General features: G+C 35.6%; 1 protein-coding gene across 1 annotated transcript; it reads right to left on the bottom strand.

Annotated features, from left to right (window-relative positions):
• Nucleotides 1-6,840: 6,840 nt before the first annotated feature.
• On the bottom strand, nucleotides 6,841-16,808 carry LOC132054200 (3beta,22alpha-dihydroxysteroid 3-dehydrogenase). Its single transcript, XM_059446249.1, has 8 exons — nucleotides 16,061-16,808; nucleotides 15,104-15,253; nucleotides 14,753-15,010; nucleotides 8,115-8,201; nucleotides 7,944-8,022; nucleotides 7,568-7,674; nucleotides 7,342-7,472; nucleotides 6,841-7,255 (listed from the first exon to the last, which is right to left on the bottom strand). Exons 1-8 carry the CDS (start codon nucleotides 16,589-16,591, stop codon nucleotides 7,144-7,146), a joined length of 1,455 nt encoding a protein of 484 aa, XP_059302232.1. The 5' UTR covers nucleotides 16,592-16,808; the 3' UTR covers nucleotides 6,841-7,143.
• Nucleotides 16,809-17,771: the final 963 nt, after the last annotated feature.

Genomic DNA, 17,771 nt, shown 5'->3' with positions numbered 1-17,771 from the left:
CCACCAGTTTAGGACACCCTCTTTCTGCCGTTTGGAGTGCTCCCCTTATTCCGGAGCCATATTTTGGTATATATATTCGTTCGTTGCATTTGTATATATTTGTTCAGGGGTACGGCGGGGCCCTGTCCCGTCTTATGATTCCGTTTGTCCGTTTATATACGTGGATATGTATGTGGGTTATGCCCATTTCACGTACGGTTGTGTTTGTATGATATATGCTACGGGCGATCCCATTCGCCGTGGGCAGCCTCGTCGGCTTGCATTTGTATATGTTTTGGGCCGTTGCGCCATTTGATAGCCTATGCCGCTTTGATATATATATATATACACTAGTTGTGTTTGAGATGTGTTTTTTTTGAATCGATATAATACGGGACAGCGTTTGATATTTATGTCTGTATAAGTCATATGTTTGCGACTCGGGTTTGTGATTGTGTTTGGGTGCCCAATTCGGGCACTAGTCACGGCCTACGGGGTTGGGTCGTGACAATGACTAGTGTCCGAATTGGACACTCATACGCACCTGATACTCAGAATCAGCATACTAAACTCGCATAAATACAAATGGTCACACATAGTCTTAGATTATCGCATAAGAGTAAACATATATCATAAAGCGCGGGGGGTCATAATGTACATAACATGTCAATATACGCATATGCGGCCCGAAGGAACGCTACGGCGAATAGACCGCTCAAACATAAAGCATACGAACATATACGTACGGGGAATAACCATAACCCACATACATGTCTACAGACCTCTAAACAGAACAACGGAATCATATGACGGGACAGGGCCCCGTCGTACCCCTGAATGAATGTATACATATGCAACGGAAGAATATATACCAAAATGTAGGCTCCGGACAAAGGAGCACTCCCAAATACAGAGTAGGTGTCCTAGCTGGCGGATCCTGGCACCAGGCGTACGCATACTGCGGGCATGATGCGCGGCCCGAAGAAAGGGGGTCGGTGACACGGAATATGCGAGTATGCAAAAAGAATACGATAATAGAATCATAATCGAAACAAAGGATGCGCGGGAAATAAATACAATATGCAAAGTGTCAAATATTTACTTTTAAAAAAAACAAATCATGCATAGGCTCTTAGAATATGGTCGCCCTCCGACATTGGCGCCATAACACATCATACTCCAGAAGGTTTCATATCTCCGAACCCGACATATCACATAACACATCATAACGCCATAACACATCATAACGCCAAATATACTCGGAACCGGCCCTCTAGCGAGGCTCGGCGAACCGGACACATCATACTCCGAAATATATCATAGTGCGCACGAACATAACCGGCCCGGGACTCGGCGAAGGATGTAACGATCATATGCACGAGCAGAGTCGTGAGTAACCATATGCATAAAAAATGATTATCATAAACTCAATGAGTTAATAAGTAATCCATACTCGGGAATTAAGTGTTAGTCATACTAAGTCCTTACCAAAAGTCGCTAGAAACGAACATAGAAAAGTCGCGGGGCCCACGGACGGGTACCAACCCCATCCGAGCCCGCTTATGAAAGTTGGGGGATGTTATGCCTTATGGAATCTCCTATGAACGTTTCGGGGCGATCCGAGCTCGTCTACGGAAGTTATGGACGTTCGTAGTTACGGAGTCTTTTAGGAATAAAAATTCTTTACATAACTTTTGAAATCCATACAAATGAAAACATAAGTGACTTAGTTAGGCTACATTAAGAGAGTAAATCTTTAGAAGCAAATAAGATACGTATATAAGCTCGGATCTCAAGAGTGGAGTTACCCCGAGGCTCGTGTCATAGCCTACTTAACACTAGGACATGCCAAAAGAACGAAAGGTTAGGCTTCACATACCTCGTCTGCTCTCAAGCTAATCCAAACCTCACGTTTCGGGCACCCCAAGATCTACATAACGTCAATATATCAAACATTCGCTATAAGTATTTAGGCATTCAATTCTAAACGAACACCAAATTCCACAGAAATTTGGCGACATTTCCCCTATAAATACAACACCCCGAGAATTCAACTCGGCCAAATTCAACAACAACAATACCAACAACCAAACCACAACATCAATAATCAATTCGAAATACATTCTAACATTAACAACTCTTTTCTACGCAATTCATCAACATTCCTTTATACTCACTTCAACTACTTACATTCAAACCAATATCAACGTTTATACATTCGATTACTAATCCAAAACCATTCAAACCATAGTCAAGAACGCTTTAAACAATTCACACAATTTTCCAAACAACCCAAACCACACTCCAACTCACCCGAATTCCTCCCCAACCCGAGAATAACACAACATACATTCCTCTCTCGCAAGTTCATAAATTACACCAATAATCCACACATTAACAATGTCACTCTCATAATTATAAAAATTACATCAAAAGCACATTAACTTCCAAATCAGCCCGTAACCATTACAACATTAATTTGAATCATTAAACTTGCATTTTCATCACAGAATCCATAACGACGACAACTAGAATACTAACTAACATTTGCTCATTCTCAACCACACAAGGGGGACCTATTCGGCCAACACCCCTACTATACTAACTTCATGATTTTCATTCTTCTCTTCACACTACAACAATCAAAACATGCTAACTAGAATTAATTCATTACTTTTAACACAACACACACACACACGGCCAAACACCATATACACGGCCCAACTTCCACATGGCCTACTTCATGAATTTCATCCATTTTGACATACTACAACACACATAAACCTTCCATAACTCATAAAAACAAGATTAGAACCTAGCTTTCTTCACAACTTCACAACTTGCCTAAGGTGGTGAATAATGAAAACGAGTAGTCTATTGCCTCAAACAACAACTCCACGTTAACGAGGACCTTTCAATTAGTGGTTTTGCTACAAGAAACAATTTTTTTGATGGCTAAATCTTGGTCTTGAAATTGGAAGCTATGGCCGAATACCCCTCTTCTCTTCTCCAAGTTTCTTGATTTTTCTACTAAGTGTTTAAGTGAGGAAGATGACTTATTAGTCATCTTTTATCACATATTATAACCATCCATGTGGCCCTTGGCCCACACCAAGGTGGCCGGCCACATGGCCCCTTATTTTTATTATTTTTTTTTCATCCACTAATTACTTTCCAAAAATGGAATTTGACCCCAAATGTTTCCTTAATATTTTCATGCCAATAAAGTCATACACACTTATACTTTTAAAACAAACAAAAGTCTCTACTTCGTACCCCGGAATAGTCTTGTCCCTAACTTATTGTAGTTAACTCGGATTGTCCCGTTGTCCAAAATACGGGATATAACAATTATGGGAGTTAGTTCCTAGCTTACAATAGGTTGTAATCTAAAGTTGCTTGTGTAGTGGAGTTGAAATCCTATTAGGGTAGGTCGTGATTTTTAATCCCTTGAGCAAGGAGTTTTCTACAGTAAAAACAGTGCCTCTGTACTTACTGCATTGCATAAGAAAACTGTTACTCAACCAGGTCCCTCATACATTATTTGGTGGCGCACAGCCTGCATCACTAACCTTAATCTAAGCGATTATTAACGATTCCTCCCATTAATTTGTGATTCTTTCCATGATTGCTAAGTAGTAAATTAAGTGTTTCCATGAATATGTGTTTTATTAAGACATTTGAAATTGAGGATTCATTTGTGGTTAGAACTTCATGATTTTTAGGATATTGACTAATTAGACTATAAGTAAGATGAATTTTAGTCGAAATTCCAATTTTTCTCTTAAGGGCTCGGGGTTCCTTTTTTGGGTTCATTTTTTGGGCTCCGGACTCAAGTATAGCAATATTAGTATCGTCGAATTTGTTCAACCCTGTAGAGTGCTAATTTGACAATGTTGAACCTGATTTTACAATGAAATTACAGTTTTGACCTTCAAGGTTTGGGAAGGGATTTTGGGTTGATTTTTTGGACTGGAATCCTTTATATGGAAATATAGGTATCGATATACTTGTATTCTTATGTAGATACCGTATTTGAACATATTGGACTCGTTTAGACGCTTAAAGGAAGTACAAATACGTGGAGTGACTCTTCGACTTCGGATTCAGGTAAGTTGAGACTTATTGGACCCTTTTATGTAGTGTTATGTGTTGGTTAGTGTAATTAAGGCGAGTAATGGAAATTGTGGGTCCCGTACTTGTGAGGTGACGAGCACTTGTAGAAGTACCAGTGTACTTGCATGGGTAACGAAAATATGAAAGAATTATGCGAAGTGACGGAGATTATGTGTTTAGCCTTCAGGCCATGAAGATAGTGGATAAATCCATTAGCTTTGTATGGTTGTTCTTATTTGGGCTATGAGGCCATAGTTGATTGAATACTTGTGAATATTGACTTGATTTGCATTCATCACTCCACATCTCGTCTAAATTATGAAATGACACGTACACTATTGATGTTATGCATTTGCATAGTATACGCACATCCATTTTATACTTTCATGATATTATTGACGTGTGATTTATGAAATACGAGCAAGGGCCTTAGAGGCCGGGATATTGGATATGGTACATGGACGGAGTGATGATGATATTATAGCCTATCGGCTGGTACCCGATGTGATCTGGGAGATTTGGTATTCCGGGTGGGTATATGGACCTCATGAGTCCCTCATGGATCACGTGAAGCCTACTACATGAGCGTGTGTATACCAGTACATATGGGCACTGCGCATTGCATATTACACACTTGCATTGCATACATGTCTTTGCATTCATGGCATCTATGTTTGTATGACTTGATTTCATACCCTGTGTGTCTGAATTGATGGAAAGATGGGATCTTTATGACTATACTTGTCTTAACAAATGAAAAGGGTGAATCTTTACGATTATACTTAAAAATGGATGAACTTATGAACAGATTGAGTAGTGAATACTTTCTTTGACTATTGAATGCTTATAAAATGTGGACTTTGAACTAACTAAGCAAGAAGAGGAGTATCGGGAGTACCAACCCTCGTCATCACTATAGTTTAGGATCGTTCAACGATGTTGTTGGGTACACGTGCTTCTCATACACACTTTACACTTGTTGTACCTTTTATGTGCAGGTTCGGATCTGGGCACGAGTAGAGATCGAGGCTGGTAGATCCTTTGGAGCGTTCTCTTAGAGTTTAGGGTGAGCTGATGATGGTTCCACGGTGCCAGAATACTTCTTATCCTTACTTCATGTCTTTCAATATTTCAGACACTATTTATGTGTTATTCAAACTTGTATTCAGATTAGTAGCTCTTGTACTTATGACTTCCAACTTTTGGAGAGTGTTTTTTACTTAGGCATATTTATATTTGAGTTATTGATACTATTAAGTACCTTGGGTTGTACTTCCTTACTTTCTGCATTTACTTTACTTCTTTTGGACTTGTATTGATTTGGAGTTCGCCTAAGGGTTGGGTTAGTTGCTCTCGTGGCACAAATGAGATTTGGGTCATAACAATGAGATGGTTATAAGCCAAATGTGAATTTTTTTCAAAAGGTTGAATTTGAGGATGGTTTGAATGGAAAAACTCGTGTTAGACATCTTGAGGTGTCTTGAACACATTTTATGGTATTAAATGAGTAAAAGAGTGAGATATGCACCAATATAAAGTAAGAACACCGTAATACTTGTGCCAGCAACCAATGGGATAATGACTAAAATCCCCACTTCTTCATTGCATGAGATCCCGAGAAAGTTATGTTAAGTTTTTATTGAAATAACCTTTGACCTTTTATTGTCTCTTGAGGTGTTAAACGGTGTTGCTACTTTAGGATGTCATAATATCCATGAGTGATTCGGCAATGCAGTACATGCTTAGGAAAGCAATTGATTTAGAATGGATAGATTCGAGTAAAAGAGGGAAAACTAAAATTAGTAATTTAACTTGTATTCGCGGGTCGACCAGGGTGTTAAGTATAATCGTGGGTACAACGTTATACATGAATTCAAGTTGACCTCTTCCTAGGATGAGGGATCATATAACAAACTACTGCAGTAGCGAATGATGTATGAGCTATTGTGAGCAATAAATCTCAAGTTTGTTAGTGAATTCTTTCCACATGGGATTCGATTCCTACGTGGAAGTCATGTACGTAGATCCAACTTTCGATTCAGTGCCAACCTTGAATAGCTATCTCTCGAGCACATGCTTAGGTTCAGCCTCAATGAGAAAATAAAATGGACCACCTAACAATGCATCTTCATAGAACAAGAACTACGAGTTCACCGCTTTCATTCTAGAGTGACAGAGCAATCGTACCATTCAAGCCGATTTTTTCTCGACTCCAAATGGACAACCTTAATAGGTAAAAATCTTGATGCTCGTAGGTCGCACAAACTACTTGTTTGTGTGAATTACGTGTGTTATACTTGTTTGAATCTACTCCACCTTGTACGGAGTGGGAGATGTTGAATATTGAGTCGTGGGTCACCTATGTGGACAAATCCTTCCATTTTATTGAAGATAAAAATGAGGGAGGTAATTACCAGAGAAGTTATTTCACTCCCAAAAAACTACCGTTACATTAAATAGAGGAAAAAGAGCATGATCACACTCCTTCCCAAGATTTTCAGTCCAAACTACACTACATACGGTATTCAAGCTTGAATGTTATGACTTGCTTGGTAACTTTGTCGGAATCTCCCATCTTCACGCAAGCTTCTTTTGCTCTCTTTAAACATGCAATACATCTCAATCTCCTAATTTCGGACAGTGCTCTCTTCCTAGATGCTCCTCTACTTAATGTAAACTTCCTTATGCCGTCAAAAAGGACCTTTGTTCATTAGATTTGGCAGCCATAAACTTCTCTTAGTAAGGTTTGATGAGGAAGGGAGAAAGAGTCAATATACTGGTCTCTACTGAGAATTTTCTTCCCTTTACATTATAGTTCTTGCGCAGAAAAAAAAATAAACCAATAAATAAAATCTTGCTGATTCCCCTTTCATTCATAGAAAAGGATGCGACCTCTGGTCAGTTCCACTACAAAATAATTTAATTTCCTATGTATATTGCTCAACCTATATACCATTGTCTTATTAAACTTTCATACAGTTTCACTCACTACCACTTTGCTTCCTACAATCTCAGAAACCATTCTACTCTTCTCTTCTCCTGTCTGCCTCATTCTTTACACGGGTCAAACAAGCTCCGACGTTGGACAATAATTGGATATCGCTTCTGCATCCTTGTTGTCGGGAAGAAAATTAATTTATCTGGTTCAGCGGGAACCCAACTGCAAATCAAATATTTTAGCACTTCAATACTAATCGTAATTTTGCGTATTTGGAAAATGAAATCTACATAGTGAGTCAAACGTACCTAAAACGAGTTATTAAGTGGTGAAGGAAAACAGATAGCTCCACTCTAGCAAGCTCATAACCAGGACAGCGCCGTGGTCCTCCGCCAAACGGTGTGAATACGTTAGGTGAGCTTGTTGATCCAGCATTACTCTGTTTACACAAATTCTGATTCACGTGAGTCATTAGGAAGGGGGGAGGTGAGGTGGATAGAGTTGTAATAGAATGAGATGGATTTAGTAAAGCACCTGCCACCTCCATGGATCAAAAGAACGCGCATCTTTGAAATGTTCATGGTCTAGATGAACAGCTCGGAAAGAAGCAAAAACCTTCCAACCTTTTGGAATGGTATAACCTGAAAGAATGTCATAAATTAACTCCAACCATTTAGCACCAAATATCGGTCATATCTTGTCGTGCATTAAGTAAGTAGACATAGTAATCAAACTAATCATATGCCTGGATGACCCCCAAATTAATGACATTAAATGAGAACATGCTATTGATTGATAGGGGTTTTACTTTTCACATGTAAGCTTACAAAGTGTTGCAGTCAGACATGTTACACACATATGGAGAGGGAAATCTCCCCTTAAATCACGAACAAGGTGATGGGCATCTTACCTTTGATATTTATGTCAGTCATGGCTCTCCTGAAAACTCCGCTAATTATGTTAGCAATTCGCAGAGTTTCATTAACAACCTGAACATGGAAGCATAGACACATATGTCATGAGAGCATAATAGATTATAAAACTTGAGTTAATAATATGTCTATTGAGGCAATGCACTTACACATTGAGTGAAGGGCATTGACTTGTAGTCTTCCCACTGTAAGGACTCAACTTCACCTTTTCTTAACCTGATCTCCTCGTGCTCTTCCTGCCGAAACAAGTTCAATTATAATCAATAATTCATCTTTGCTTAATTCCTGGCTAATGATTGTAAAAAGTATAGTTCTTGACTAATGATCGTGTTAAAAAGATTTTTTTCTCTATAGACAAAATATGATCTAGCCTCATGATCAATAATTGTCTTCTTTTCCCTTGTAAACCTAATTCAATAAAATTCACTTGGAGTAAAATGTTTGAATAAATTATATTGAAGTTTAGTTGATAGGTAAGTGCCTTAAATAATGCAAAAATGTAAATTAATGAACACTGAAGTATCCAACCAAATTAGAATTACAGAAAGCAACGAAGAAAGATGAGAGTTACTGGGATGAGGTTGGATATGTGGCTGTCATTAAATCAGAGTAGCAATGAGCATGAGCAGGCAATAGACTCAACCCTCCTAAGAAATTAGGAATCAGATTGAAAACTCTGCTACGTAAGAATTACGGGTTGGGATCCCCTCCAGTACTCTTCTATCCAGTATTGCTCAATGGAATGGTCAGATGTTGCCACGTGTACAAAATACTTTTAAGGGCTAAGATTTGCTTGACATTTCAACACCTATTTGTGTTACTTTAAACTCAAAACGGATTTTCCTTTCTGGACTTCCATTGCCGTGAACTTCGATGCCGGAAGCACAAATACTTATTCCTATTAATCTAAACATGAATCTAACTTATTCCAAACCATTAGTCTAACTTATTTCAAGATTCCATTTTGAAACATCTGAGTTGAATTTGGATTTCTTCCTCAAACTTTACAATAATATTTAATTTCGTGTTTGTAGAAATTAGGTCTACATTCTAATCATGTGAAACCCACTAAGCATGAAAGTATATACCACATATGCATTGCAAAATAATAATGTTATAGCAGCAAATCTTACTTTTTAAATCTTATTTAACAATTTTGGGAAGTTTGCAGGAAACAAAAGTGCAAGCACAAGATAGAAGACAAAATTTCCATAAATAGATAAAAAGGGGGTGGGTGGAGGGGATAGAAGCAAATAGAAATAGAAGGAAACAGGTAATGTTGCTCTTTTGGGAAAGGCTTATGGGTTGATGTCACCTGCGTCTAAAGTTTCAGACCGTGTAAGCTTCAGAAAGGGATTGCTTGCTTGAAAATACTAACACAAATGGGTGATGAAATGTCAAGCAAATCTTAGCCCTTTTAAGTATTTTTGACACATGGCAACATCTGACCATTCCATTGAGCAATACCGGACAGACGAGTACTAGAGGGGATCCCAACCCAGAATTTACCAACATGCTGTCTACTTTTCTCTGACTTCTAATTTACAACCCCTCGAGATCAACATACACCTTTTTGTGAAGTCTTTCCTTATTTCAACTATTTATTTATTACTATTACCTAGTTCAGATTCAGTACCTATTTGACTAGATACAAAATTTAAAAAGAAAAAGAGATAACTCCCGAACATGTCATATAACATTTGTATAGTCATGTAAGCTTGTAATCTTAAACATGTCATAATATTTGTGTGGCTATAAAAAAAATTCTCAATGGAGGTAAAATACAACAACATACCCACAAGTTGGGATTGGAGAGGATAGGATGTATGCACACCATACCCCTACCTTTGTGGAGGTAGAATGAGAAGATTAAATTAATACTTTCAAATTTAGAAAGAAATCATTGATTTACATAAATTAAAACAACCGGAGTATTTTTTTTGGTAACTATGTCTAAATTAACTAAGAAAAGAAAAGTTTATAAAAAGAATACTACTGAAACTAAAAAAGACATGGGTAACAATTTTTGAGAAAAGGCCATAAATAGTCCCTTATTAATGGGAGTAGGTCTAAAATGGTCCCTTAACTATACACTTACCAGTTTTAGTCCTTTAACTATCCAAAAACTTATCAAATTTGGTCTCCGTCTATTTTTTTATACAAACAGCGTACAAACTCATAAATCTTCGTGATATTAATCGTTAAATCATTCCTCAGACCTATATTTCTCTCTCCCTGCTTCTTTTTCCTCAAGTTCCTCTTGTTAAAAAAAAAGAAAAAAAAAAGAGCATTCTGGCATTGGTGTCGCTCTCGAGTCTCTAAAATTCGAAAAGACAAACTCAGGCACAAAATTTCTGTAACCACTCTTCTCAAACACTACTAAAAAACTGGTAAAAACCGATGGTTCCGTCGGTTTTTTCAATGATTTTTTCAAATCTTTTTTTTTTTTTAAGAAAACCGACGGACTGCGTTGGTTATTTTTTGCACAAAAATGCGCGAAAAAATATAATTATTTTTTATATTATTTTCTAAAATAAACCGATGGAGTCCATCGGTTTTTTATTTTTATTTTTTATTTTTTTTTATAAAAAAACCGACAGAGACGGACTTCATCGATTTTTAGAGCGAAAAAACAGTATAAATTAAATCAATGTAAGTATATGACCAAAAAATATCAGTGGTCTAGTGGTAAAGCCCTTTAATGCCAAGGAACATACCCGGGTTCGATTCCAAGTTCCTACATTTCATTCTTTAATTTTCAAAAAAAAAAAACCGATGTGAGACCGTCGGTTTTTTTTAATTCTTTTTTTTTTTTTAACAAAACCGACGGACTGGGTCGATTTTAACCGACGCAGTCCGTCGGTTACGAAAAGCAAGAGAGAACTTGAGGAAAAAAGTTGAAGTTAAAGAATGAACTTAAGGAAAAAGAAGCAGGGAGAAAGAAATATAGGTCTAAGGAATGGTTTAACGATTAATCTCACGAAGGTTTATGAGTTTGTATGCTGTTTGTATAAAAAAATAGACGGAGACCAAATTTGATAAGTTTTTGGATAGTTAAAGGATTTAAAACCGGTAAGTGTATGGATAAGGGACCATTTTGACCTCACTCCCCAGATAGATCATTTATTTATGACCTTTTCTCAACAATTTTTCCATTAGCTCAAATATTAAACAGAAAATAAAAAGACAAGTATAGGCGTGCAGAAAGTTTTGCTCATTTTGTCCAGCGGTTGTACCCCCAGTTATATCCGTTTTTTCCCTTTATTCGACAGACCATAGTCTGCTCTTCTTTGACTGTATTCTCCCCTTTACTTTTACCGCCTAACTTTTGACTATATGTCACATGTCTAACTATAGCCTCCAAAGAAAAATTAACATCAACATTCATACATTTTTTCTACTATAACTTCTTTATATATATATATATATATATATATTAAATATTTTAATTTTAAAAAGTTGTAATTAATGTACAGTGCTTTTTATATAGTTTTAATCATGCAAGTATTATTTTAAGAAGATTAAAGAATCGATGTCTGAATTAAACAAATTAAAAAGTTTTACCCACATGTTATGAAATCTTTCATTCTGTGAGTATTTTTCCAGGTTTAGTCCATTCCGAATAACTTGACTTCATTCCCATTTAAAAATTCAAATACAAATGAATACTGCTTTTATTACTTCAAAATTTTAATATTTTATTAACAAATTAGTTCTACTTTTATATTCGTGACTATTATTCCAAAGACACTTCTTGTCAAGCTTGATTAAATAATCTACTGAAAATTTATTTTTAATAGGGAAAAGGTGCAAATATACCTCTCAACTTTGCGATTTAGAGCAGATATATCCCAATTATAAAAGTGGTGTAAATATACCCCCACTGTTATAAAATGATGCAAATATACCCTTTTTGCTAACGGATTTCTTTTTAAATCATTTAATTTATTTTTTAATTAAAAAAATATCACGTGGCTTTAAAAAAATGTCTATCCTTTTTTTTTTTTTTTGGTAGACATATTTTTCTTAAGCTACATGATAACTTTTTCCTGGTGGGTCGGGTCTTTTTCGTATAGAAAATGGGTAAACTTTTTTTTTTTTTTTAAGCCACAGAGATATTTTTTTAAAACGAATCAAACCCAACAGAAAAAAAATTACCATGTGTCGTTAGAAAAATATATCTACTAAAAAAAATGAGTAGACTTTTTTTTTTAAAGCCACATGACATTTTTTTAATTAAAAAATAAGCTTAAATGATGTTAAAAACAATTCCAGTTAGCGAAACGAGTATATTTGCACTATTGTTTAAGGGCACGTGTATATTTGCACCATTTTGTAACGGTAAGGATATATATACACCACTTTTTTAATGAAGGATATATCTGCTCTAAATCGCAAAATTGAGGGGTATATTTGCCCTTTGCCCTTTTTAATAGTTGAGCATGTTGACGTGAGTACACCTAACCGGGATAGAAGAAGTATCTTAATTTACAAGAGCGCCTTGCTTCTGCACCAATAATTAAAGGCACAAACCTTGACTTTAATGTTATGCTCCATTGACCAAGTCAAATTGAATAAAGGTAAGAAGAAACATGGGTCCATAGAAACATAAATAAACATGAATAAAAATGAAAACTAAATGAATAAAGATTTCGAGGAAAGGGATTAGGGCTACTTATAAGCTTGCAAGGGTCCGTGTTTGATACACCCTTTTGCCCATATTTAATATCCATGTTATCTTTTTTGTGCCAAATAATACCAACAATTACCAAATAAAATATACTCACAAAGTTAAATAAAGTAATGGCCATTTGATAATCCTAGAATGGGTATTGGATTCAATGTGGTATGTGGTACGAACTTGGATGCACGTGTGATGTTGATACCACAGAGAGTCTAGAGACACATGGGGCTACCGAACAATCGTTTTCTCGAGTACCAATTGCCAATTTCTCTACTTTGTCGGCCACAAAGACCATTTTATGAATGATATGCATTTTTTAGGTTTAGTTATTCCAAATTAGATACTAAGCCTTTTGTTCTTATAAAAATAAGATACAAGATTTGTGCATATCTTTTTGAATTTAACTAAAACGAATAGGGAATAGTTCCAACTGAAACATCTTAAATGTGTGTGTATCAAGGAACATCGCGTACGACAGAAGCCCTTTTTTTTTTTTTTGGAGCCAATACTGAAAGTAAGTGAATATATTGAATGAAACGACTAGGAAATTGGAAGAACTTTAGAATGGAGATATGCTTTAGAATTCAAAAGTAGTTTACATAGGAGTAACAGAAAGTTACAAAAAGTGGCATATTTTTGTTTCTCGAGTACTGAAGTGTGGCAAAATAAAGTATTATAGTACGTAAATCAAAGGTTTTGGTTCTAAGGGTGGTTACCATTTTCGAAAAGAATATGCGGACTTAAAATTTCGGGCACAAAATATTCCTTGATTTGTAGTTGTACTGTGGAAATTGATGCTAATTTTTTAGTTTTAGGCGGCGGATGGGGCAAAATGAGTGGAGATCCTCCATTATTTGCTTGGATGAGAATTTAGATGAGCAGATAATTCATCTATTGAAGAAGAAAAACAGGACAAACATGTGGGTAGCAACTTTAGGGTCCACTAAAATTCTATCATTGATTTAACTAATAATACTCTCTACATTCTGCTCGTAATAACATTCTCTTATATACTGAAAAAATCACAATCATATATTTAAAATCATAAAATTCTAATAAACATAATTTTGACATATTTTATTTGTTTTTCCACTTATGAGTCGCAATATAGTCTTTTCATTCTCTTAATTAAATATTCAATTAAATACATCATATAAAAATAGAACGAATTGAGTAATATACTCTCGGTTTCAAGTTCTGTGGCAAGCACAATTTTTTTTAAGTTTGAAACTTATGATCGAAAATAAATCTTCAACATTCTGCCTAAAAATTATTATCTCATTAAAATAAAATAAAATTTCAAAATTAATTGTTTCAACAAAAACAACAAAGTGTCGCTGCTGAAAAAATCTCGATTTTTCACGGATTTTCCACTGAAAAATGTTCAGTTGCTATTTTCCACTGAATTTTAAGCGGAAAAAGTAGAAAGATTTCCCGGGTTTCAATGGAACATATTTCCCACCATGCGTTTTCCTAGTGAGCTGGTTCGGTGAGAATAGAGTGAAAAAATCATATTTTATAGCATCAATTTCCCATTGAATGTCGGTGGATAAAATCTTTGTTTCTAGCAGTGTATAGTCTTACAAGTGAGGTCCTGAGAGAGTAAGAAGTACACAAACCTTATTCCTATATTTGTGGGGGTAGAGTGACTGCTTTGTGGGGGGTAGAAAGGTTGTTTTGAATAGATCCTCGACTCAACATAAAAGTATGAATGATAATAAAAGGGATAACAAATTGCAAGACACAAAACAAATGCATCACAAAAAGTAATATTCCCTTTGTTTCAATTTATGTGAACCAATTTCCTTTTTAGTCCGTGCTAAAATGAATGACCTCTTTCTTAATTTGGAAACAAATTCACTTTATGAATGATGATTCTTTGTCACACAAATATTCGAAGACTTATTTTGAATCGCAGCTTTAGCTCAACACTCTTTCAAAAGTCAACACTCTTTTAAATTCGCTTGACTCATCAATGGGTTCACATAAATTGAAACGGAGAGAGTATAAAAAAGTGATTGAACTAAAACTAAAATGAGAAATGTGTTTAGATAAATTGGAAACATTAGTAAAATAAAATGAAAAAGAGAAAAAGTTACTAACCTTGAGGTGGGAGAGAGCATGGGGTGTCTCAGTGAGGAACTTGACAGCAAGGGTCATGATGGTAGAGGTTGTATCATAGCCAGCCACTAGCAATGCCAGCATAAAATCCACTATTTCCTCATCTGAAAATCCTCCTCCTTCAACCCCATCTCCTTCAAACAACGCTTCCAACATATCATTCTTTCTCTCTCCTCCTTCTCTCTCTTTCCTCCTCTCTCTTACCACTAATCCCAACGCCTCAGCCACCTTCCTTCGAGCCTGAAATAATATATACGTTTTTACGTGAACAAACCATTAATAACGAGCTAGGTAGTGATTAATTTATTAATTCTCCAATACATTGTTACATACTTGAATTGCCTTGCGGTAGGTGGAAGAAAAAATAGGCAAAGGAATACTGAAGAATCCTTCAATGACAAGCATGTACTCTTTCATGAGCTTTTCTGTCCACTCGCATGGATCAAAACTCATCAGCTGCTTCACTGTTAGATTAAACGTTATCTGCACATCATAAAATTAATTTAATTAAAGAGAATACTATTGTATACATATCATCAAAAAAGAGACTTATGGAACCTTCTAACTTTGCAAGAAAACAAAAGGTATCAAAGACACATAAAGTAAGGAGAATGATAACATCACATTCTTTCAATGGACATGCACATGTGGTTCATGATAATTACAACCACATACGGCCATCTTTACTTATTACATTCCTATATGTCTCTACACACTCCCCTCTTGCTCCATTGATATACACTAAAGCTGTGATACCCCACCACCAACCTTGGAAATCTGACTCATCTATCCTTTTTTATTCTCTGATCCATCAAAACTCAAAAGCCCCTTTTGCTAGCATGCGCCGCTTACTCCCTTGATCGCTGCAAACTCATTAAAAATTACTACCTCCGTTTTAATGTGTTTGTTTGATTTTGACTCGGCATAAATTAAGAAATCAAAAGAAGATTTTTGAATTTTGTGATCTTAAATTTAAGATACTTAGAATGTACTCAAATGCCTTTTACCTTATTGTCTTAAACATGTCACATAAAAAGCTAGAATTCGTAGGGAAAAAAAAATTCTATTTTTTAAAATAAAAGTAACACAAAACACGAGAGTAATTAACAGCTTAATCAAAAAGCGTATTTCCCTGAAGTACTCCTTTTTTTTTCCTTGAATTGGGCATTTTTTATTTATTGAGTAATTAAAGGTAGAATTTAAAAAAATTAATGTGTTCTGAATTGAAAAAAAATTAATGTGTTTTTTGATTGTACAAATGTTTTATAGGACGAGGAAAGAGATTATTACCTTCTTGGCCTCCTCCATGAGGAAGACACGACCGGTCCAGGAATCCAAATTAAGCCTAACCAACCTATCTATGTCGGCCAACAGATGGTCTTTAAGGATGGAAGAATTAGCAAAACTCATAGTTAAAGAATGCATTCTCTTATGAAGTGTTCCTCTCATGAGCAACAGAGAATACCTCCCTAGCAAATTCTGTATCGAACCAGGGTAACTTGATTCAAAAAGCCGGCCTTCATTCTGCAAAATAAACCGGTTCGTCTCCGGGTCAGCAGAGAAGACCGTCGGTTCACCGAAAACATGGGTTGTGAAAATGTTTCCATATTTAGAAACACGGTCATCAATGAAGGGTTCAGGGTTTTCAGTCTTGTACGCAGAGATTAACTGAAGGGTCTCTCCTATAAAGGGAAGGCCAAGGGTACCCGGTGGGAGTCGGGTTTTACGGCGGCGAAGATGAGCCGCCGCTACGGCACGGAGGAGAAGAAAGGTGAAAACAGAGAGGAAAAGACAGATAAAGAGATTATTGATGGTGTCCATATTTATGTTAATTGTCTTTCACATAGAGGTGTAGTAGTATAGAAAACGGTTTGTGGGTGCCTTCTTATGTAGTACTAGTGACAAGGGTGAAAAGATGGAAAATTAGTAAATAGAACAAGAAATGGTAAATCTATTAATGGGGAAGATGAGAGAGAGAATCTACCATGAAATCTAGGGGAAGAAAGAGAAGGTGCAGGGGGGAGCAAAGTTGGGGATGGCAACAAATTTATTATAGCGAGGCTTGTTTTGTAAGCGCGAAAAAAAAAAAAAAGTTGGCCCAAATTAACGCAAAAAAAAAAAAAATATATATATATATATATATATATATATATATATATATATATAGGTTTTACGTACGAATTTAGTGCGTGAAAGGGCAAAGCTATAAATACGAGTTTGGCGCTTTCACGCACAAAATTCGTGCGTGAAGGAGGTAACAAAAAGTCGCCCCCTCCTTCCCCGGAGAGACCCGAACCTTTCAACTTCCACAAACGCCCCGCCATTAACGCCCCATTTCGGTGGTCCCAACCCCGCGTCTTTTTTGTGTTGTTTTTAATACAAAAGTGAATATTTTGATATATTGAAGTGTAGGAAGGAGTTTCAAGATTAGATTTTGGAATTGGTTGTGGAAATTATTTTTGAAAACTCAAAAATACCTTCATTCTAGGTATTTTACTACACATTTTTTTTTACATTGCTAAATATATTTTTACCTTAGGTATGGTGGGAGTGATCTGTGGTGGATTGCGCATTTTTTTTTTGTGCGATTTTTGGGCAATCCGCACCAACCACTGCGACTGCCCCTTTTTTTAAAAATTTGTTTATCTATTGTTAATTAGTTAATTATTTATTAATTATTTATTTAGTATTTGTTAATTGTTTGATTAGTGACTTAAGTATTTATTAATTGTTAGACTAGCTATTTCAATTGTTAGACTAGCTAATTATTTATTTAGTTTTTGTTAAGCCAATTGTTTATTTGTTAATAATTTCTTAATTGTTTCATTAGTTAATTAATTATTTATTTGTTAAATATACGATAATAATTTATTAATTTTTTGATTAGTTACTTAATTGTTTATTTATTAAATATATGATAATAACTTGTTAATTATTTGATTAGTTAGTTAATTGTTTATTTATTAATTATTTATACTAATTGTTTGCTAACTAATTGTTA

Source organism: Lycium ferocissimum, chromosome 1 (genome assembly GCF_029784015.1).
Source record: "Lycium ferocissimum isolate CSIRO_LF1 chromosome 1, AGI_CSIRO_Lferr_CH_V1, whole genome shotgun sequence".
Taxonomy (NCBI): domain Eukaryota; kingdom Viridiplantae; phylum Streptophyta; class Magnoliopsida; order Solanales; family Solanaceae; genus Lycium; species Lycium ferocissimum.
Note: the sequence above shows the minus strand (reverse complement) of the source record. Positions and strands in the feature narration are given on the sequence as shown.

Coding starts and splice junctions, on each gene's coding strand:
- LOC132054200 (XM_059446249.1), bottom strand. CDS start 16,591: ATGGACACCATCAATAATCTCTTTATCTGTCTTTTCCTCTCTGTTTTC. Junction 15,011..15,103: donor CCTACCGCAAGGCAATTCAA/GTATGTAACAAT, acceptor ATATTATTTCAG/GCTCGAAGGAAGGTGGCTGA. Junction 7,473..7,567: donor TTGATCCATGGAGGTGGCAG/GTGCTTTACTAA, acceptor TTGTGTAAACAG/AGTAATGCTGGATCAACAAG.